At 43.4% G+C, this 22,811-nt stretch overlaps 1 protein-coding gene across 3 annotated transcripts in view; it reads left to right on the top strand.

Moving 5' to 3' along the window:
- The window catches only part of TIAM1 (TIAM Rac1 associated GEF 1), a 537,211-nt gene that overhangs the window by 158,837 nt on the left and 355,563 nt on the right, over nt 1-22,811 (top strand). For all 3 annotated transcript variants that reach the window (XM_069204046.1, XM_069204045.1, XM_069204047.1), the window contains one exon: nt 12,570-13,531. In XM_069204046.1, coding sequence (XP_069060147.1) covers nt 12,581-13,531 — 951 coding nt within the window. In that variant the 5' untranslated portion in view covers nt 12,570-12,580. The remainder of the gene's footprint in view (nt 1-12,569; nt 13,532-22,811) is intronic.

The raw sequence follows: 22,811 nt of genomic DNA on the forward strand, positions 1-22,811 counted from the left end.
CGACTCCAAGGGCTAGCTGGCTGTCCTGTGTCAGATACATGTACGCAAAAAGCTCAGTAGACCGGCCCTTCAACTGCCCAACTGACCACTGCCAACTGGACCTACCTAAGCCCTGCTGCTGGCCTCTGCGGAAGTGAGTGTTGATCCCCAAGATATGCCCCCCAGGTCCGGGTCCCTTGGGTGGAGAGTGAGAGTATTCCTCCTGGAACAACTGAAGGTTTTATCGGACCCAAAGCAACGCAACCAGGCACAGGAACTTGCATTGCATCACCATGCAGCTTCTGATCAGCAGCTTCATCAGAACTGATGCAGCAAGATGAAACCCGATGCAGGACCTTGCATCACAGCTCCTGATAAGTGGCTGTATCTGAAATGACTCAGTGGACCCTTGTTCCTGATCCCAAAGAGGTGCCCCCAGGCCTTGGACCCTTTCCTGGAGTCAGAATTTACTCCTCCCAGTGCAATTGAAAGTTTTATCGGAACTGAAGCAGCGCAACTCAGTCAGATGCAGGAGCTCGCATTGTACCACCTGGCAGCTTCAACGTAACTGACGCAGGACATTGTATCTCAACATCAAGGACACAAAGGTACAACTCTCAATGGGTTGAACTCTGTCCTGTACCTGGGCTGGTCTCCATCGTGGTCTGACTAAACTTGTGATTTTGGACCTCCTTCTTTTTTTTTGCTATGTTTCACTAAAACGTTAGAGATTCATAACTCCTATTCTTGTAATTGGATTTAATTCATTTTGGTGCTTTTTTATTTATTAAAATAGTCCCTATTTTCCTGAATTGGTTTGGAATTATTTTCTTGTGTTGGATTTTCACTTTACTACTGTTTGTGTGTTGTATACATACTTTTCCCATTGCCCCCAACGTAAGCCTTGCTGCTTTTGTGGCAAGGTACCAGAGGCTAATTTTGTGACTGTTTGTGGTTCTCCCTGACGAGCATTATTGTTGTTGCCTGAGTGGAGCTTCCACTCCTCTCAACCAACAACCCAGTTTCTTATATCTGTTCTCTAGCATTAGGTCTCAACATCATCCCAAACAGGCCTTGGGGAATGTTAAGCCTTGGGACCACCACAAAGATTTTCCCTAGAATCCTATGTCCCTTAAATTCCAATAAATCCTTAAAGAAACCTAGTAAGTATGTCTTCCTACTTTCTAACCATAGTTATAGTCCATGTTACGTTTTTTCAAATACATTTTGCATGATCCTGTTGTTTCCAGTGATCCGGCCATCATGTTTAGACATTTGTCACCAATCATTACCCCAACAAAGGGACACATTCTAGAGAATCTGCTGTAGTGATACCATTCTCAGTAACAAGCAGAACCATGACTTGAAAACTGTCTTGAACATGCTGAGTTTTCTCATCTGTAAGCTCGTTCTGCATAACCCTAGCTAGCCTAGATAAAAGTTTTGGAGCTTTGAAATACTTTTGCAAAGTAGCCCATCTGCCCACATAGCCTGTACTCACTTGTCTGTGCTGGACACGGTTTCCCACCTATAGTGGGACTGGGTATCCATATCGAAAAAGTCATTATTTTGCTTAAAGAAAAAAATGTCATTTGTTATGTACTCCTTATGCTCAACACCCGTGATCCATTGCAGAGCCCCACTGCACCCCTCTGTTGTTTTTTAATTAGCTAATTTACAGGAGCTTGAAGTTTTAATGCATTTAGCCAAATATCATCAAGTGTGGGCTCCCCATTGACAGAGGCGTCTGTCATAGGTGACGTTTACATTAGTCCCTAATCGATTGATCAGTAACATTTTCGAATAGACATTCTGCAAATAATCTACACAATGTGGTGACAAAAGCATTAGTACTGTCCCATTGAATCTGCACTGTTTTAAAAATAATTTATAAGGTAATAGCACTAAACTGGGCTACGCATCAAACCAGCCCTCGAGGTTTTATTTTTTAGCCACATTCTCATGTAAGTCTTGAAGGTGTTTATAAGTTTCCAGCCGGTCATATCATAAAGAATGTAATAAACTCGATTTCTTCTCTGTTCTAAAATGTGATGCTCCAAATACCCCAAGAAACATTTGAAAGAGATCATACCACTGCCTCCACATAATGGGTGGGTCTCTTGGGCTCTCTAAAAAATTTAGTGACAAATATACAGGCTGCATAATATCTAATTGAACATAGAAGTGACAAATGATCACAGGATACCTCGATAAGTAGTTTTTCTAATCATTTTGGATACATACGGGACATACTAGAGAAAATAACATTGTAAGTGGAAGTTAACAGAGAGTGTAACATACAGTGTGTGTCACTGATGTACCATATTGCACTGCGTTAACCCATGTAAAATAGTCACTGCAGGTAGATTTGTGAAAGATCCAAGTTATGATGCTCAGATATCTCCAGTGAGATACTCTTTAAAAATCAGGCGTACTTCAAAGCAAGCATTGCACCATAAAGATGCATAAATAAATATACAGATTTAAAACAAAACATGCTACAGCAAAAATCTTAATTTAAAAACATATCAAGATAAATACAGTTAAAGGGGAGTAATACAGTTATTGTTTTTGAGGAGTATTGCAAGTAAAATGCAATATCTAAATGGTCCTCCTTAGCCTCACCACCGAAGTTAAATACTTTGCCACAGAACTATATATAAAGTGAGTACATAATTGCTGTAGGTGTAGCAAAGCTGGTCTGCATTGAACAAAATGTAAACCCTTCAGCAACGATAACATGTACTGTTTTCTTGGTTCATGGTAAAAACCACAAAGAAGACAAGATGTAACACTGATTGTTCGGAGAAGTGGTCACAGGCACAAGATTGAAGACTGAACAAATCCCATGCCTCATCCAAAAAAGCAATGCACACATATATATACATATATATATGTCTAGTCATAATCTGGCTAGCAAAAGCGGTGAAACCTATTATTCAACCAGCACAGATAAGGTCGAATACCACTTTGAAACAATAAAGTTACATATGCACGAGCAGATTCTTTGCAAATATTAGCTGTAGTCCTCTCATTATCTCTCAGTTTCAGCAGGGAAATCCTCAGGTCTTTCCTAATAACCCTACATAATCCTTGTGGATCAATAAAAAGGTTTTATGTGCTCAACTTCATTCAAAGTTAATAAAGCATGCTCGAACCAGGGAATTCCTTTAAACCCATCCAGAGATAGGCAATCTCTGATCAAGTCCCTAGTTAGTTCTGCTTCAGGTTTCTAAACCCTCCATAAAAAACACAAAGTTATCCAAAAGACACTGAAATGCATTACCAGTGCAGGCCATCAATACAGCATCGTCCAAGTATAATAAAATAAGGGTAGGGCACGAACCAATATATGTCACATCTGTTGCTTTAGCATACAATGTCTGTGCCATTAACATAGAAGGTAAAAAGAAATGGCACTAAATATGTATCCCAGTCCTACGCCCCTGTGCACTCAAAAATAATGAGTAGAGTTGTTGTTGTGACCATAACGTGCCGCTGCTGAGGTATCAATATAAAGCTGGCAAATAAAATGAATAACACGTGTCAACCCCCAGATCAGATAAAGGCCCGATAGCAAAGAATGGCTAACTAGATCGAAAGCGGTTGTGAGATCCATAAAAGAAAGGTACTGAGTCTCCTGCTTTAAGCAGTACATTTATCAATAATAGGAGCTAAATGGAGGCATTGTTCAGTTGTACCAATGCACTTTGGGAAACCATATTGAATATCAGAGATATCTTTATGGTCCTGTGCCCACCCTTTAAGTTTATCCAAAAGTATCCACCCTGCCACCTTCATCGAAGAATCCAAGATCAAAATTGGTCTGTAGCAGGGTGGATCGGCTTTACTACCCTTCTTGAAGATCGGGGTGATAACAGATTTCCTCCTTGAGAGAGAAGGGCCTACCCTGACAATGACATTCAGGACATTAATATGGAGCCCACAACTCCATACACCCTATAAATAAGTCCAACGGGATGCCCTCTGGACCTGGGGCCTTGCCCTCCCCCATCCCTCGAGGGCTGCTATGACATCCTTAACATCAAAAACCAGGCCCTCCACTGGTCCTGGCTTAATGCCCCTGTTAAGATTAAGTGAATCCTCTAAATAAGGGTCTACCTCCCCTGAGAATATACCCGAACAATATAAAGTCCTATCATCTGGATAGATGTTGTACTCTAAAGTGGGACCTTTGTCCTCCCAAAACATGGATGGCTAACTATTCTCCAGAAGGCCACATTATCACCTTGCCTACTCTCTTTCATGAGATCATCCCATGCTCCCTCCTTAAGCCTTTGCTTCTTTTCCAACAAAGTTCTCTTATAGAGAGACCTACACTTGATAAGGACCTCTTTGTGCCATGGGACAGTCTTTGGGGACGACATCAGTGCCTTATGCTCCTATCTGCATTAATTATCAAACCAGCCCTGTTTTTTAGGTACTGGATAGTGTTAACTTGGACTTAATATGCCAGAACAAATAAGTGTACCTGTTTACTATTGCGTCTTTCAGGTTATGGTCATTTAAGCACAACTCTATTTGTGCACCATAAGAGTTTGCCAACTCACATATGTCTCTTCAACAATTCAATGCAATTTCAATGCTACCCCATTCCATCTACTAACTTTAAAATCCTTTCCATATAGTTTTCCCATCCTTTACAAAAGAGAAATTACAAAATACAGTCAGGGGATTATGATCACTAAAACACTAAAAGTGGTGTAGAAATCTCTAATGAGGAGGCTAGTATTACCCGACACTAGTATAAATTCGATAGTGCTTGGAGTACCATGGCCTACATAAGATGGACATCCCTTCACATTTGAGCTTGCACAATCTGAGGCAAACAAATTATACTTGATTAAAATGTTTGTAAGGCATCCCCATATCTAGTGTGTACAAAATTTGTAATTTATTCATCCTCATTATTTATCTAGACCTGCTGCAGGAGTGACTACAGCATTGAATATTAAAATCCGCCACCCACAAAATATACAAATCACTCCTGCATGAATTCAGAAACCCTCTCAATTCACTATCAAAAGCAGAAACATAATTATCAAAGATATTGTAAAAGTTGATTAACAAGTTTTCTCCCGCCTTTCCATTTGTAACACGCCAATTGATAATAAGGAGAACTCAAGCTTGTTTGTCCCACTTTACCTCACATATTGTTGGATAGAAGAATGGCCAAACCTCCTTTCAGCCTGTTCTTTTTTTGATCATTGGGCGGGGTTAAGAGTGTACTAAAGCCTTTCACATGACATACATGTGGAAATACATTGTTTGACAGGTTATGTGAAGGTAGACAATTTGGAAACTTTGAGTGTACACCATTTATTATTCTCAAGTTTGCTCATAACCCCTGCCACATTCTAGCTCAGGATACTAAGATTATCCTCAGTTAGATGCAAAGTACCTATCCCAGACTCTAGTCCCTGCTTAAAAATAGGATCCCTAAGAAGATCTTAGGGACTGTGGAGCTGACATTCCCCATGGGTATCCTCTATCATGAGCAGCTGAGATGGTCAGATGAGATGTCAGTTCAATATGTTGACCCACACATACAAAGCCCTGCACAACGAGGGACCAGCGTGCATCAACAACTGAATCACCTATCACCAACCAACTAGACACCTACGATCCTTCTCCCTCTTCCTCGCAGACACCCTCCCCGATCTGCCGAGACAACAGCAGAGGATGCTCTTTTTCACACCTGGCAGACAAAGCCTGGAATGACTATCACCTGCACCTTAGGACTGCCTCATTTCTCCGGGGATTCAGAAAAGGACTCAAGACAGGCCTGTATGGATGTAAAATAATAACCACAAAGCAGCTAGGAATTCCAGTGTCTTGAGACCCTCACAGGTGATTTGCCACTCTTTATAAATCCTTGATTGATTGATTGATTGATTGATTGATCTAGTGGCACCACAGAAATGTTGCTTTTCCCAGGTAGTCCAAAAATAACAGTAAGAACCTTCTCTGCATAACAAGCTTAGTTAAAATTTATCACAGCATGGTCATCTTTATCTGTTTTCGACCCTGAACCATTCTATTTTGTTCTCCTAACCATAATTATTCCATTTGTTACATATACTGTACTCTCTTCTCAGTTACTTACTGAATGTTTGCCTTTATTGGATAATTCATCCCAACCTTCATTTTTGTTTCTGGCCAGAGGAGGAGCCCTTTTATAACCATTATAATTGTGCCCATTCTGGAGCTCAATGTAAAAATTATCCGTACTGCCCATCTGTTCTGGGACACTTAAACCTGGACCAACCCCAGTCTGCAGTTCGTGATTGTCATTTTCACCAAATGTAGTGGGTTCCCTAGGTGTAGCAGTCATACAGATGTCAGCTGAGGTAGGACAACAAACCCATGGGGACAGGTAACCCCTACAAGTCCTTACTCTTTAAACTGTTGAGAGTCTACCACATTGGTTAGCAATTTTAGGGGATTCTAATCTGACAGTGATGGGTCTTAGCAAGGTTTTTATCATGTCCTCGAGAGCTGAATGAGTTGCGCAGAATGTTCTGCAACTGGAGCTTTGGGCCCAACAGTTCCTCCTCCAAAGCAGGCAATGAATCATTTCCATGTGGCGGTCTATTTTTAATTACTGAGGTAGCCTCCTCTGTCCCTGAACTCAGGGTGGCTGATGTCATATTTTTCCGCTTATGCCTGTGTGACCCTTTTGATTTCTTAGCAACAAATGGGAGCTCACTGGTATCTGAGGAGGGGGGGGGAATGTTCACTCACAGGAGAGGTTTTCATTACACATGGGTTAATAACCACCTGTTTGCTACCAGCATTCTGTACACAGGTGACCTCTCCAAAGTCCCCCAGAGCGCTTGCGACCAGAGTCCATTTATTCCACCCCCACTATCTTTGCTGTGCCTATTATATAGTCTTTACTCAACATTGTGTAAATCCTTTTTCCAGACAACTGGAGTTACTTGAGCTAGTCAGGTGTATGCCACCATTACTTTAAAACAGTTTTTAAAAAATCCAGTTTTTTTGCAGTACATCTCAGTTACTGCTGCTGTGCCGGCATAAAACATTTACAGTACAGAGAAAAATAATCAGTGGTTTGGCCTAGACAGAAATGAGGCATGGAATGGAGATGTATCTAATGTTGAGAACATCACAAACCAAACAAGCAAGAGAGGCTTGGGACCCATTGTGCAGTGATTTCAATGTAGCTGAGAAGAGTAGCGCTGTACGCATAGTGTTCCGTTGAGCATAGGCGAGTAGCTCTGTATCCAGAGGGAGTCTTGGAGCTCGTCCTGCATCCATCTGTTGCACAAGTAGTTCTCCTTTAATGAACGAAGCCTCATCGCTGGAGAAGTAAGTTGGTGGAACAATGTTGAGAATTTGACTGACGCCTAAAAGAGAATCATTCTTATTTAATTAGTTTGCATGTGCTTTTTCAATTCTCAGAGCATTTCACAAAAAAGTATGCCAATATTTTTGCAAACTCATAACAGTTGTCACACTGATAAAACTGCACCACCGTTTTTAATGTCGATTAATTTCGTCTTTTGTGTCCGCAAAGCCATATTTAAAACACAGGCTACTTCCCAGTGTTTGAGGTCTCATCTGTAAGGGGTAAGGAGCAGCTACTAAAACAGGGCCATAAGGCTCTCATGGTTGGGTCATGTCCATCTCTCAAGCGCTGTAAGCAGCCGTGTAGCCTGCAAACCATCTGGTAAATGCAGAATGGCCAGCCCAGCTTGGATGCAGTGTGTCTCGAAACTTACTCCCTGTGGCAGGGATTCTAGATCAAAATACCTGGACAGTTATAGGGGACTCCTTTTTTTTTTTTTTTGTACTTCACATGAAGTGATCACCATAACCTTCTCTTATCAACTTGTGCCAACAAAACGCTCAGCTTGCAATGGTGCTGCACTAAAATGCTTTTGAACTTAATGTCTTAACCAGTTAGGTGGTGTAAACTCTGTTACCTGTGCTTACTCTTTTGATATTGTTGTACCCCTCCACATGCTGCAGACATTTATTTTCTATTCCCTGAAAGTTTGTTGACCCCCATGAACTACTGTTAAATTACTTGTTATTGATTCCATCAAGAGACACAGTATCTAACTTTTATCTGTTTAAAAATGATTGTCTGGTCAAATTCTATTTCTTATCACAGTCTGGTAAAATAGCCCCTAACACATTAGATTTATGATATGAACAAAATGACCTTTACATTGCAAGCCTGGCAAATATCATTACTTCCTCATGTTGTCCAATGTTGATGGAAGGCAGAGCATTGTTGCGTGAGTCCCTAAGTACAGTCGCTCTGGTGTTATAAATACTTTGGAGTCATTAATTACTCAGAAATGTCTTCTTTTGTTATTTATTACCGGAGGTTGCGTTTATTTTATTGATTCTGTGATTGGTGCCTGGGCCGTCTTTCCTTTTGCATATATAGCTAACACAATAGTGATATATTGTTTTGGTTACTTTAAGTTAAGTGATTAGTACACATGCACATCCTGATTTGGTTATCTTTTCTGCTTATTCAATATGTGCTTTAGTTTTAAAATTCAAAGACAGACATCTTAATTCCATCACTTTTAGATCTAAACTTCATTCAGGTGCTGTTGTAACAGAAGATTAGAATAGTGCAAATCTCATCGGCCTGAACCCGTTGGTGCCAAATGAAGTTTGTGGTATCGTATCTGATGGAACTGCTTAAGTCCAGTCAGAGATTGTTCCCACCTTTTTCAGTTCTACTTTTTCAGATTGGAAAGCTGCATTAACTGTCTGAATAGTGTGACTTCCACACAGCCAACACTGTGTAGTGCCAACAATGGCTTGCGAAGGTGCACGTTTTTGCTATGAAAGTTGGAGATTAATTTATTTCATAAGAAGTAAAGGGCCCTGACAAAATGTGGAAGGTGCCCATCTGCTGCTCCGAATGTGATCAAGGTACCTTTTTGTTCTTTTTAACTTCTAGTGCCTTTCTAACAAAAGGCTTGTGACTGGCAAAAACGTGCCCCGCAGGGCAAACAAAATTGCTAAGTTTTATTTTTTATTGCCAAGTTTCTTTTATTTTGCCAAGTCGTCTTTTCTCACTTTCCATTCATGTTTTCTTTCGTTTTTGTTCGTTGGTGCGTTTCTCAAAAGATGTCGATTATCTTTTTCAAAATAATACAAAGTGGCATTATTTCTTTACTTAGTGTAATTTCTGAAATTATGCTTCAACACATAATTGTGAAGTACACCCCACTCCAATCTGCCCCACTAACACCCCACTACAATCCACCCCACCTTACCCCACACAAATCCACCCCACATCAATTCAAACCACTTATCCCATCCATTCCACGCCATCCCACCCCACTCTAGTTCTCCCAGCCCACCCAAATCTAATCTGCCCCACTCCAATTTGCCTTACTCTATTCCAAAACAATCTGCACTACTCCAATCTGCCCCAATTCAAAACAATCTGCCCCACTGCAATTTGCTGCAGTCCAAAACAATCTGCCCCACTGCAATTCAAAGCAATCTGCCGCACTCCATTCCACTTCACTCCAATCTGCCCCACATTAATCCAGAACAATCTGCCCCGCCCCAACCCTCCCCAATCCAAAAACAATCAACCCCACTCCAATCCACCCTGGTCCATTCTGCCCCACTCCAATCCAAAACATATGAACTACTACAATCCAATCCAATCAACTCCAATCCACCCCACTCCATCCCATTTCACCCCACTCCCATCCAATCCACCCCAAACCTCCTCACACCACCCCACTCTAATCCAACCCACCCCACTCCAATCCACCCTAATGCAATCTGCCCCACTGCAATCCAAAACAGTCCACCCCACTCCAAAACACCTTACTCCAAACCAACATGCCCCACTCCAACCCAATCCACGCCAGTCCACTCCACCCCTCTCCATCCCATTTTGCTCCACTCCCATCCATTCCACCCCACACCAACTCAATCCACCCCACTCCAATCCAGCTCACCCCACTCCAGTCCACCCTAATACAATCTGCCCCACTCCAATCCACCCTAATACAATCTGCCCTTCTCCAATCTGCTCCACTCCGATACAAAACAATCTTCCTCACTCAAGTCTTCCCCACTCCAGTCCAAAGCAATCTGTCCCACTCCAATCCACCCCACTCCAGTCCAATCCACCTCGCTCCAGTCCAACCCACTTCAACCCACCCACACTCCAATCCAACCGATCCTCCTACAGCCCAAGCCACCCCACCCCAGTCAAGTCCACCACTACCCAATCCACCACACTCTGATCCAATCCACCCACACAACCCCAGTCCATCCCACTCCAATACAATCCACTTTATTTCACTCCAGTCCACATTAATCCACCCTACTCCAACCCACTCTAAACCACCTTAATCTTCCCCCCCTTCAGTCCAGTCCACTCCTCTCCAGTCAATCCACACCCGCCAGTCCAATCCACCCCCACCAGTACAATAAAATCCACCCTACCCCACTCTATCCACCCCATTCACAGCCAATCCACCCCACCCTATTGCAATCCAATCCAATGCATCCCACTCTAACCCACTCGATTGTAAACCACCACAATCCTCTCCAATCCACCTCCAACCTACCCCAATTCAATCCACTCCACCGCAATCCAGTACGCTCCATCCCTGTCCAGTCCACCCAAAGCCAATCTACCACATGCAATCCAATCCACACCACTTAACCCAATCCACCTCACGCCAGTCCACTCCACCCAATCCATTTGATCCCATGGCAATCCAAGCCACCTCATCTCGGTGCAATCCACCACAGTCCACAACACCCCTCTCCAACCCACCCAATCCAATCCAACCCACCCCACCCCAATCTAATCCACCTGACCCAAATCTAATCCACCCACCCTCAATCTAATTCACATCCCAAATCCACCCCACCTAAATCCAATCCACCACTCAATCCACCCCACCTAAATCCAATCCGCCACTCAATCCACCCTCTCCCAATCCCCCATTTCAATCCACCCCAATCCAATTCACACACTCCACTCTACCCCAATCCTTCCTACCCCATCCCAGTTCAGTCCACCATACTCCAATCAAGTCCAGTCAGCCTACCCCACTCCAATCCACCCCACCCCGTCCATCCTCTCTACTCCAATCCATCACACCCCACTCCAGTCCACCCCATTCCAATCTAACACACACCATCCCATCACACCCTACTCCAATCCAGTCCATCCTACTGCAGCCCACCACTGCCCAATCCAATCCACCACAACCCATGTCAATCCACCCCACTCCAATCCAAACCACTCTCCAGTCCACCACATCCTACTCTAATCAACTCACTCTATCCCAGTTCAGTCCATCCCGCTCAAACCCATCCAGCCTGTCCATTTTCAATCCTTTATCCTGCCCCAATCCAATCAACCCCACTCTAATCCAATGCGTCGCTCTCCAATCCTATCCACCCCACTCAGCCCTATCCACCCCACTCCAATTAAGTGAATCCAATCCACTCCAACATACCAACCTCCAATATAATCTACCCCACCCCACTCCAGTCTACCCCAACCCAGCCCCATCACTCCAATCCAAACCACCCACCACAATCCATTCTAACCCACCCCAACCCCATCCACCCCACTCCAATCCCCCCCCTTCCTCACTCCACTCAGTCCTCGAAACTCTACTGCAATCCAATCCACTCTATTCTACCCCAATCCAATCCACTCCACTACGTCAGTTCACTCCAAACCACTCCACCCAATTCCACCCTACTGCACTCCATAACACACTCATTGAACCACTGAACTGTACTCCCCTCAACTTAGTAACACTCTACTCTTCCTTCTCCACTCAGACATTCCAGCAAATCCACTCTGACACTAGTCCCACACTCCAGTCAGACACTCCGTGCCACTAACCTTACCTTTAGCCATGCTGAACATCAGCCACAGTTGTGTACAACATGGCTAAACATATTGCCAAAACCAATAACTCTTGTATAGGCAAGACCTATTGGTTTGCCAATGCTTGTTATGTTTATACTGTAACTCCAAATATTGCACTGTCATAGAAGCCAGTGACTAACCAATAGAAGCCCTAGTTCAGAGTTGACTTCACATCATCATTGTCTGAAGCCTAACACTGGACGGAAGGGTGGCTTGATTACCAGCCACTTACGTCTGTCAGATCTGATGGTGAAGTGGTGTAGAGGACACAGGTGAGAAGAGCCAGGGTCATGCAACAGGAGTACGTGTAGTTGTACGATTTAACACGAACCTGTCTACTTGGTTTGCAGTTCACTCGCTATTTAGATAAAGGGGTTAAAATGTTGAAATAACTAGGTGCATATCAGAAAGGCATTACAAGGATGCCGCAGAGCTGTTTTCGTTTCTACATGTTTATATGCCTTCTTGTAAAGTACACTGCATTTAAAATTGTTATGGTCCTTGCTATATAAAATGGTAAATTCAATGTACTTAAAACCCTGTATCTGAATATTTTGGTTTCCAGTGCAATCGTGCTACTTGTGATTATTTTTAGAACCAAACGATATCCAATAATGAGTTTTTTTTTTTTCATTCCCCCATTGTGTTGCAGACATTATAATCATGGGAAACGCGGAAAGTCAAAATGCAGAGCATGGCTTTTGTGGAGATGAGCATCGCGGCCTTGCACGAAAGCACACATCACGGTCACTCCGACTTGCAAGCAAAAGTTCTAGACGAACTAGGCATGCTTCCTCAGGAAAATTAATTCATAGAAACTCTGAAGTCAGCAACAGATCTAGCAGCACTCCAAGCATACCTCAGTCTTTGGCAGAAAATGGCCTTGAACCTTACTCCCAGGAAGATAACTTGGATGACTTTTCAAGTCCAATGTGGGCAGATGTGGGCTTAAGACCTGTATCCTACCATACGGATTCTTCTGTCACGCCAAGTGTGGGCAGTAGTATTGTTCTTACAGCTGCTTCCGTACAGAGTATACAGGATTCTGAAGAAGGAAGACTTTTTGGGGATGAGTCTTCTTATTTGGTAGAGGGCGACGGTATCTCGGCAAAACATGGGTCCACCTTAATGCCATCTGAAAGCTTTAAGAAAAAGCGATCAAAGTCTGCAGACATCTGGCGAGAGGACAGTTTTGAGTTTTCTCTCTCCGACCTTAGCCAAGAGCATTTAACAAGCACTGAAGACATCCTTTGTTCTGCAGAAGAAAAGGACAGTGAAGACCTTAGGAAAACAGAGACCGGTACCTGTCCCAAGCAACTGGACACCGGCCAGCGTGCCAATTCTTTCAGTGACCTGTACTCTCAGAAGACTGTAAATGGAGCAGCCAACGGAGCACCACGAAATAAATTTGTGGTCTATTGTCGAAATTTGGTACCTCACGCACAGGATACTTCTAAGCGTAAAAGCCGCCCAGTTGCTTCAGTGGACACCCCTCCATACAGTACTTACAATACACTGCCTTGTCGGAAATCGCGCTGCCTATCTGAAGGTGTGGCAAAGATACAGCTCAGCCATAGCAATTCAATGAAAGGGAGACGAGCCAAAACAACTCAGGTAAGGCAAATCTGGCCACCAGTCTGTTACAAAAGTCTTAATTCATATTACATGTGGTGGATGCTTAGTATATATTTTCTAAGGTAAACTATAAGATGTGGAAAGTCATAGGTCAGCTTATGTAGGTATAAATATTTTATATGTTACCATTCTGTGGAATGACTAATGGCTTAGTTATCAGTAATATGTGTCCTAAAATAAGAGTAAACAATGAAGAACTACAACTATTTTAGGCAAGCATAATAGCTCCTTTTAAATTTGCGAGTTGTCTTCTGACCGTTTTTGCACTTTTTTTGTGCTTCTTCCCTCAACTATTGTTTCTCTTCACGTATTCATTGGTGCCACTGTAACAGAAGTCACTGTTTAACCTTGAAGATCTGTTTATTTTATGTCAGCGGTTCATATTGCATGCATTCCATCATTAGTATAGCCTCAAAATAGTTGTTGTTTGTGAGAGGTGTGCTTTAATAAAAGATTGACTCCAAAGTTTAGTATGTGAGGCTGGAGGTCTTGCCAAAAGTATTTAGTTGTTTTCTGGGTTATTCCGTTTATCTATTGCCTTGCATGCTATGTGATGTTGAGAAGCTATGTTATCCATCTATTAACCTTCTAAGTTGTATTGCTTGGGTGTAACGAATCCTGTTGAGTTTACGAATTAAGTAATGCGTTGGGTGTAGTGAGTAAAGTGTCTTGTTGGGCACATCATTTTTTAGATTAATATCAAACTGTATGCCATATCCCAGCTATATGTGATGGTAGGAAGTTTTCTGTGCCATATGGTTTGTTGTGTGCTTTATGTGTTGTTTTTAAGTGGTTAGAACTATAGTCATCACGTTGGTACCCAACTATATGGAATACCTGTGCGGTGCTGGATACATGTATCATGTTTGTTCTACTACACTTTGTTGGGTGTTTTGTGTGTGTTTTATTGGAAAGTGTTGTTGCAACCACATTGATACCGAAGAAATATAGCTTCTATGCACTGCGTTCAATGCTGTGCAGTTTCTGCCATACATGCCCGGTAAGACGGTGGGTTGGAGTTAAGTGCTGTTGAAGGCACCATTGCTAATTGTAAACCTTTTTTCAGTGGTTCACTAAGTCCTGCGTAGCCGAACTTTAGCAAATGACACAATCTTTGTGACTCATGGAAAATAAGCTGGCAAACATGTTTGTTTGTTAATGATCTTCTGAAGTGTTGGAGTGACCTGGAGGTTAAATCATGTAAGGTGATGCTTTGACCACACCTGATGCAGCATGGGGTTGCATGCTTCAAATTTCTTTCATGCAGCATCAGCAATGAGGACAGGAAAAACTAAGGGCCTGATTTAGATCTTAGTGAGTGGAATATTCTGTCACAAATGTGACGGACATCCCGTTCACCTCATTATGATCTCTATAGGATATAATGGTATCGTAATATGTCGGATGGGATATCCTTCACGCTTGTGACTGAATATTCCCCTCCAAGACCTACACCACACACAAAGTGTTCTGCTATTGCTTTGACGTGATGGCCACGTTTCTGAACTTGGGATAATCGTTCAATATATTAGTAAAATATACTATGTTTTTCATCTTGGGTAATAATTGACAGTATATTGTTATAATTAGTATTTTCCTATGAGAATAGTCTTAGGCGTTAGTATGTGTTTGTCATTTAAAAGACAACGGTATTGGCATATTTTTCTTCCTCTTGTTGGATGCTCTGTGACTCGTCAACCTTTTTATCTTTTTGCAGTTGTATCTACTCTCGTGCATTGTTGTCTGTAAGGACTTCTATTTGTACAAATCGAGAAACGTTGGACCTGTGAGTCACTGTGTGGAATTGGAATTCCAATAACTGCCTTGCATAAAGTCTTAAGGAGAGAGGGAGAGACATTTCATTATTTAAAATCATTATTTAAGCTCTCATATATTATATACCCTTGACTGTTTGGTTGAGAGTAGACTATAGCCTTTAGTTGTGCAGCTGCACAGTAATGATGTAATGGAAACGTTAACCTCGAGGCAAGTAGCATCTCTAAAGTGCTGAGTCCTAAGCAATGGAGCTCATGTCTCTGGGAGTTTCTGCTATGTTTCATTTAATTCTTTTGCTAGGAAAAAAAAGTATTTCGAAATTCAGTCTTTGCCCTTGCTTTCCAAAGATTGTCACCCTGAATGTTCCCTGCATTTAATGTTGCACGATATTAACACCTAAACTTCCAAGGTGGCTTTTGTTAAGTCTAATACGACGATTATGGCCCTCAATGTTGAGCATTCAATTGAAGCCAATATGGCACAAAATTCTGCAAACCCTACAAAAAACATTTTGTTGTTGAAATGGTGGCTGTTCCGTAAACAACTTATTTAGGCTTATTAGAAGGGTATACAATCTATTAACATAGAAGCTACCTATATCTGCATTTGGGACTGCATCGGCAGTTTAGATTTGTAGTCTATCTGATGCTCAAGATGTATGTTCTTTGTTTGGTCAGCCTTTGAAGACATTTATCCAAAATGTCAGTCTTGTGACATTTTACCTCACTGTTTTCATGATCATTGCATTCACAGGACCAAACTAAAACTAGGAAAGGTACCGATGTTTCCTACTAGCCATTATACAAGATACCTGGTATTCATTGGAAAATTTGCTTTCCAAGCCTGTCTGACTCTCTTCTTTAGGAGTAGATGTGGACAAGACCACAAGACTTAGCTCAAAGGAAGTCGTATAGGTTTGAGACCCAGTGCAGTAGAACATTTATCATGGTTGAGGTAAAGATGTGTCAGAGCTGTTATGCAATGTTCCCAAACATGTGCATTTAGGATCTCTGCTTAATTTTAGACTCCATATTGGAACAAGCATTTGCAATGCAATAGGTCTCGCATTTGCGAGAGTTACAGCTATTGGCATTGTAATTGCCTGTGTGTCAAAAAAGTCCAGTTATGCATTTACAGCTCCAGTAGCTCTAACTCTCGCAAATGTGAGTCCTATTTCATTGCAAGCTCAAATCCTGTCCCCTCTTTCACGTCATACATCGTCACCGAAAAGTTCCTCAGCGCGAGCAAATGACAAGTTAGAGCCGTGGCCTCTTGTCGAATTCGTCAATATGTGAGGAAAGCACACATTATTTCCCAGTGCGGCCCAGTAGCATCGGCAGGCAGGGCCATGGAGAATGACATCATAGGCCCTGTAGGCTGCATTCTGGCACATATAAAGGGAAGGCACGTCACTCAGCACGTGACAAAGGGCCCGGCTACAGCCATTTAGTCCAAGCACAGTCGTGGGGGTGTTCTCCATGCCGAAGACTTCTCTCTACTAAATGACACAAGGATTTCAGTGTTCAGGTGGTGAAGAGTGAAATAAAAAGCTGACCTCATCATTAACACACCGCATTGTCGCTCCAGCCTCCACACCAGCGTCCAGTCTGTCAGCATAATATAGCATTTAAAACCGTAGAGAATAATGACACAGCTCATTAAGTCATTGGCCCAGTTCCATGAAACTCGCCATTACAATAAATTATGGCCTTATTTTTTAATTGAGCCCTTATTACCCACTCTACAAAGCTAGAGGCCTCCCCTACCCGAACCCCAAGTAAAGGAACAAAATGCCACCCCATTGGTGGGAGAAGGAGTCCATTACAGTGAATTCATTTTAACTAGTGAGTTGTTCTATCCCATTCTTTCATCTTTCCCACCATACCCCTTGCCTGCCATGAAAAGTTTATGCTGAGGAGCACTTTTCGTGTCAGCGGGCAGATACCCCTAGGGGTGATAGTGCTGTGCTTTACAAATGCTACGATTGATTGATTGATTCAGAAACTAGTGGGGGAGTGCATCTGTGAAGGAAAGAGAGCTGTCCTCCAACTGTGTTTGTACAGACATGTGACACGGATTACATGCAAGTTTGTTTTGGTCCTACCTCTAAATGACAGGTAACCCATTTGTTTGTAATAGGAGGCAATTGTGGTCAAAGAATAATGGAGTTGTCACATGGTTAAATGACATTCTCGGTGTCTTGAGAAACTGTTCAAGAATGTTTTTTTTATGAAGAAAATTGACCTTTCTGCAGACTGTATCAATTGTAGGATCTTGTGGTGCATTTCCTCAAATGTTTATTTTTACGGTCGAGCATGTGCAAGCGCTCTGGACCATGTTGTAATCTCTCTGTGGGCTTCTAACCACGCCCATGTCATACCCGTGACTTTCGTTAGTTCATGGGCTTGCCTTTTAAAAATCAATTGATTCCATTTGTGAAAGGCATGCATACGTCATGCCTTTTCTGGTGTTTAGCCCATCCTCGAGAACACCGGTAAACTACTGAAAATATATGAGGCTCTTTGTTTTCAGCTGGTTTCTTCACTACTGTATCTTTACCTTTCCTGCGCAGCGCGATCTCGCTGGGCAGAAATCTATCGTTTTTCATGACATCGACCCTGTTACATGGAAAATTGTATTTTTGCCGGTAACATGGGCAATTGCACTTTTGCCGGCAACATGGATAATTGCACTTTTGCCGATAGGTTTCACTGCAAGCGAACTTCTGTTTCCTTTTCTGTGTCTCCATCACACTCATGGTAATCATATGTGAAACTGTTTTACTTTTCATTATTAGTTTATGTGGGAAGTATTGTCCGGTTAGGAGTTTACAACGCTAATAGCTCTAACACGAGCAAACGCAAGACCTGTTGCATTGCCAGTGCTTGTTTTGCTCTTGGAATCAATATTTTTCCGGGTCATCCCTGTGCTCACTTTATAAGCAGTAAGTCTTCCATGTCTCTGTCTTTGGGAAATCTCCTCTACTGGAGGTCTTTACCGTAACTGTGTGGCAATCCCTCCATTTGTTCTAAAAACATTATTTGTGGGATTCAGATGCTGATAAGTTGGTAGACAAGCTTACTGTTAGCAGTGTGTTTAAATGCCCCATGCCTCAGTGCCCTTCTCCCAGTTTGACAGCACTTTTTCTTATTCTGTTATATTATTGCATACCACCACCTCCTGTATTGTTGATTATTTGCCCTGCTCATGAGGTTTAGTCACAAGCCAGAGGTAAGGCCCAGCACTGAAGGTAATGCCATATAATGTCCAATATTGCTCAAAGACGGGATATACAGCCATAATAATACTCCATTAATTGAGAGCAGATTGTTGTAAATAGAATAGGAAGCAGCAGAGAAGAAACACTGGAACTTTGGTCAGCCTGCCTATACTATCTACTAAAGCATCCTGGCACTCCTCTGTCTTCAGTGGCTGTTGAGGGTCCTGTGTTCTAAAGAGCATGTTATTCTAAAGAAGACCCTATGCTAGAGAAGAAAACGTTCTGCTTCTTTGATTGTATTTCTTTAACAATGGTATAGTAAACGTTACTTTCAAAACAGCATATTAAAAGAAAAAAAGGTAGCTACTGACTTGAAGCATTAACGTGACACAAAATGTCTTCAATAGGTCCACAGTTAGTTTCAGAGGCTAAAATTGATCCAGTCAAGTACAGTATTTCCAGGTCGTCCTGTTATCAGGAAGTTGCTCACCTCCTGTGGTGGAAAACAAACCTGGTGAATGTTTATTACATTGAAGTTATGTTTATTGTCATGCTGGTGGGCAAGTAGACCACATTTTTCCCAATTAGGGCAGTGTAAAGAAATGGCTCCCTTTTGCAGTTACCCCCCACTTTTTGCCTGATACTGATGCTGACTTGACTGAGAAGTGTGCTGGGACCCTGCTAACCAGGCCCCAGCACCAGTGTTCTTTCACCTAAAATGTACCAATGTCTTTACAATTGGCACAACCCTGACACCCAGGTAAGTCCCTTGTAACTGGTACCCCTGGTACCAAGGGCCCTGATGCCAGGGAAGGTCTCTAAGGGCTGCAGCATGACTTATGCCACCCTGGGGACCCCTCACTCAGCACAGACACACTGCTTGCCAGCTTGTGTGTGCTGGTGGGGAGAAAATGACTAAGTCGACATGGCACTCCCCTCAGGGTGCCCTGCCAACCTCACACTGCCTGTGGCATAGGTAAGTCACCCCTCTAGCAGGCCTTACAGCCCTAAGGCAGGGTGCACTATACCACAGGTGAGAGCATATGTGCATGAGCACTATGCCCCTACAGTGTCTAAGCAAAAACTTAGACATTGTAAGTGCAGGGTAGCCATAAGAGTATATGGGCTGGGAGTCTGTCAAAAACGAACTCCACAGCTCCATAATGGCTACACTGAATACTGGGAAGTTTAGTATCAAACTTCTCAGAATAATAAACCCACACTGATGCCAGTGTTAGATTTATTAAAAAATGCACACAGAGGGCATCTTAGAGATACCCCCTGTATTTTACCCAATTGTTCAGTGCAGGACTGACTGGTCTGTGCCAGCCTGCTGCTGAGAGACGAGTTTCTGACCCCATGCGGTGAGAGCCTTTGTGCTCTCTGAGGACAGAAACAAAGCCTGCTCTGGGTGGAGGTGCTTCACACCTCCCCCCTGCAGGAACTGTAACACCTAGCAGTGAGCTTCAAAGGCTCAAGCTTCGTGTTACAATGCCCCAGGGCACTCCAGCTAGTGGAGATGCCCGCCCCCTGGACCCAGCCCCCACTTTTGGCGGCAAGTCCAAGAGAGATAATGAGAATAACAAGGAGTCGTCACTGGCCAGTCAGGACAGCCCCTAAGGTGTCCTGAGCTGAAGTGACTCTAACTTTTAGAAATCCTCCATCTTGCAGATGGAGGATTCCCCCAATAGGGATAGGAATGTGACCCCCTCCCCTTGGGAGAAGGCACAAACGAGGGTGTACCCACCCTCAGGGCTAGTAGCCATTGGCTACTAACCCCCCAGACCTAAACACGCCCTTAAATTTAGTATTTAAGGGCTCCCCTGAACCTAAGAATTTAGATTCCTGCAACTTACAAGAAGAAGAGGACTGCTGAGCTGAAAACCCCTGCAGAAGAAGAAAGAAGACACCAACTGCTTTGGCCCCAGTCCTATCGGCCTGTCTCCTGCCTTCCAAAGAAACCTGCTCCAGCGACGCTTTCCCAAGGACCAGCGACCTCTGAATCCTCAGAGGACTGCCCTGCTTCAAGAAAGACAAGAAACTCCCGAGGACAGCGGCACTGCTCCGAAAGAACTGCAACTTTGTTACAGAGGAGCAGATTTAAAGACCCCTGCAAATCCCCGCAATAAGCGTGAGACTTGCAACACTGCACCCAGCGACCCCGACTCGACTGGTGGAGAACCAACACCTCAGGGAGGACCCTCCGGCGACTCCAAGACCGTGAGTAACCAAAGTTGTCCCCCCTGACCCCCCACAGCGACGCCTGCAGAGGGAATCCCGAGGCTCCCCCTGACCGCGACTGCCTAACTCTAAGATCCCGACGGCTGGAAAAGACCCTGCACCCGCAGCCCCCAGCACCTGAAGGAACGGAACTTCTGTGCAGGAGTGACCCCCAGGAGGCCCTCTCCCTTGCCCAGGTGGTGGCTACCCCGAGGAGCCCCCCCCCTTGCCTGCCTGCACCGCTGAAGAGACCCCTTGGTCTCCCATTGAAACCTACAGAGAACCCGACGCTTGTTTGCACACTGCACCCGGCCGCCCCCGTGCTGCTGAGGGTGTACTTTTTGTGTGGACTTGTGTCCCCCCCGGTGCCCTACAAAACCCCCCTGGTCTGCCCTCCGAAGACGCGGGTACTTACCTGCTGGCAGACTGGAACCGGGGCACCCCCTTCTCTCCATTGAAGCCTATGTGTTTTGGGCACCTCTTTGATCCTGAGCTGCTGGTGTGGTGACTTTGGGGTTGCTCTGAACCCCCAATGGTGGGCTACCTTGGACCCAAAACTGAGACCTGTAAGTGATTTACTTACCTGCTAAAAATAACAATACTTTACCTCCCCCAGGAACTGTGGAAATTGCACTGTCCACTTTTAAAACAGCTATTTGTGTTTTATGTGAAAAGTATATATGCTACTGTAATTATTCAAAGTTCCTAAAGTACTTACCTGCAATACCTTTCAAATGAGATATTACATGTAGAATTTGAACCTGTGGTTCTTAAAATAAACTAAGAAAAGATATTTTTCTATAACAAAACCTATTGGCTGGATTTGTCTCTGAGTGTGTGTTCCTCATTTATTGCCTGTGTGTATGTACAACAAATGCTTAACACTACTCCTTGGATAAGCCTACTGCTCGACCACACTACCACAAAATAGAGCATTAGTATTATCTCTTTTTGCCACTATCTTACCTCTAAGGGGAACCCTTGGACTCTGTGCATGCTATTCCTTACTTTGAAATAGCACATACAGAGTCAACTTCCTACAGGCAGGTTTTCACATGCTTTTTGGTGAGATGGAAATGTCCCCTGTGTGATTTTGTGGGCTCCTTCACCAAGTTACCCAACTTTATTTCTATGATATGTTGATGTTGTTGTGGGCCACATGCTCAACAGTTGTCATGGATGTGCACTGGAAAACAGGTTCAGTGAACGGTAATGATGTCTCAGAGTTAGTATCTGTGGCGTGGAGGGATGCACCAGGTGTAGCTTTCTTGGATATAGGGGTTACTGCCTCATACAAGGTGAAATAAGGGTGAAAGTGAGGGCAAAGCAATTTTTTTATCCTAGGTGCAGGGCAGTTGTTGTTTGTTATCTTCTCCCAACGTTGGCTAGTGGCTTACCAGCCTTGCATCTAAAGTTCTGTCCAAGTATTGCAACTTGGTCCTTTTGCTATATTTTCGGTGCGTGACTGGATATGTAGTAGTGTCTGCCAGTAGAGCATATGGACTCTATGCATATCTGTCAACAAAAACTATTTTGGAGTACTACTGCCTGCCTGAACACTGCACAAGATAGAGGTTGGAAATAGCCTGCCACGTTGTCATTGTAAATTACTAGCATTCCTGAGGCTTTTGTGATACAGCACAATTTGAAGCGAGGGAGGAATGGAAGCTGGTCTATTTAATAGAATTTTAGAATTTACAGTTTCGTAGGATTGTGCCATTTGTCCTTTCCTGGCACACTCCCATTAGTCTGGATGAGGAGTGTGGGAACATAGGCATAGCAGTCTTTTATAGGATCCAAGGAAACTTTCAGGTTGGGGCCTGCCTTTTGTTCCTTCAGAGATGTTACACCAAAAAGGCTGAAAGCTGTTAGGAGTGAGAGCTGTATTCCTCATTGTGCTAATGTTAGCCGGGCTGTCCTTTCGAGACTTCAGTCTGCTGAACTTTCGTTTGAAGATGAAGACTTTGGGCCTGATTATAATTTTGGAGGAGGTGTTAATCCGTCCCAAAAGTGACGGATATACCACCAGCCGTATTACGAGTT

The sequence above is a fragment of the Pleurodeles waltl genome, chromosome 8 (genome assembly GCF_031143425.1).
Source record: "Pleurodeles waltl isolate 20211129_DDA chromosome 8, aPleWal1.hap1.20221129, whole genome shotgun sequence".
Taxonomy (NCBI): Eukaryota; Metazoa; Chordata; class Amphibia; order Caudata; family Salamandridae; genus Pleurodeles; species Pleurodeles waltl.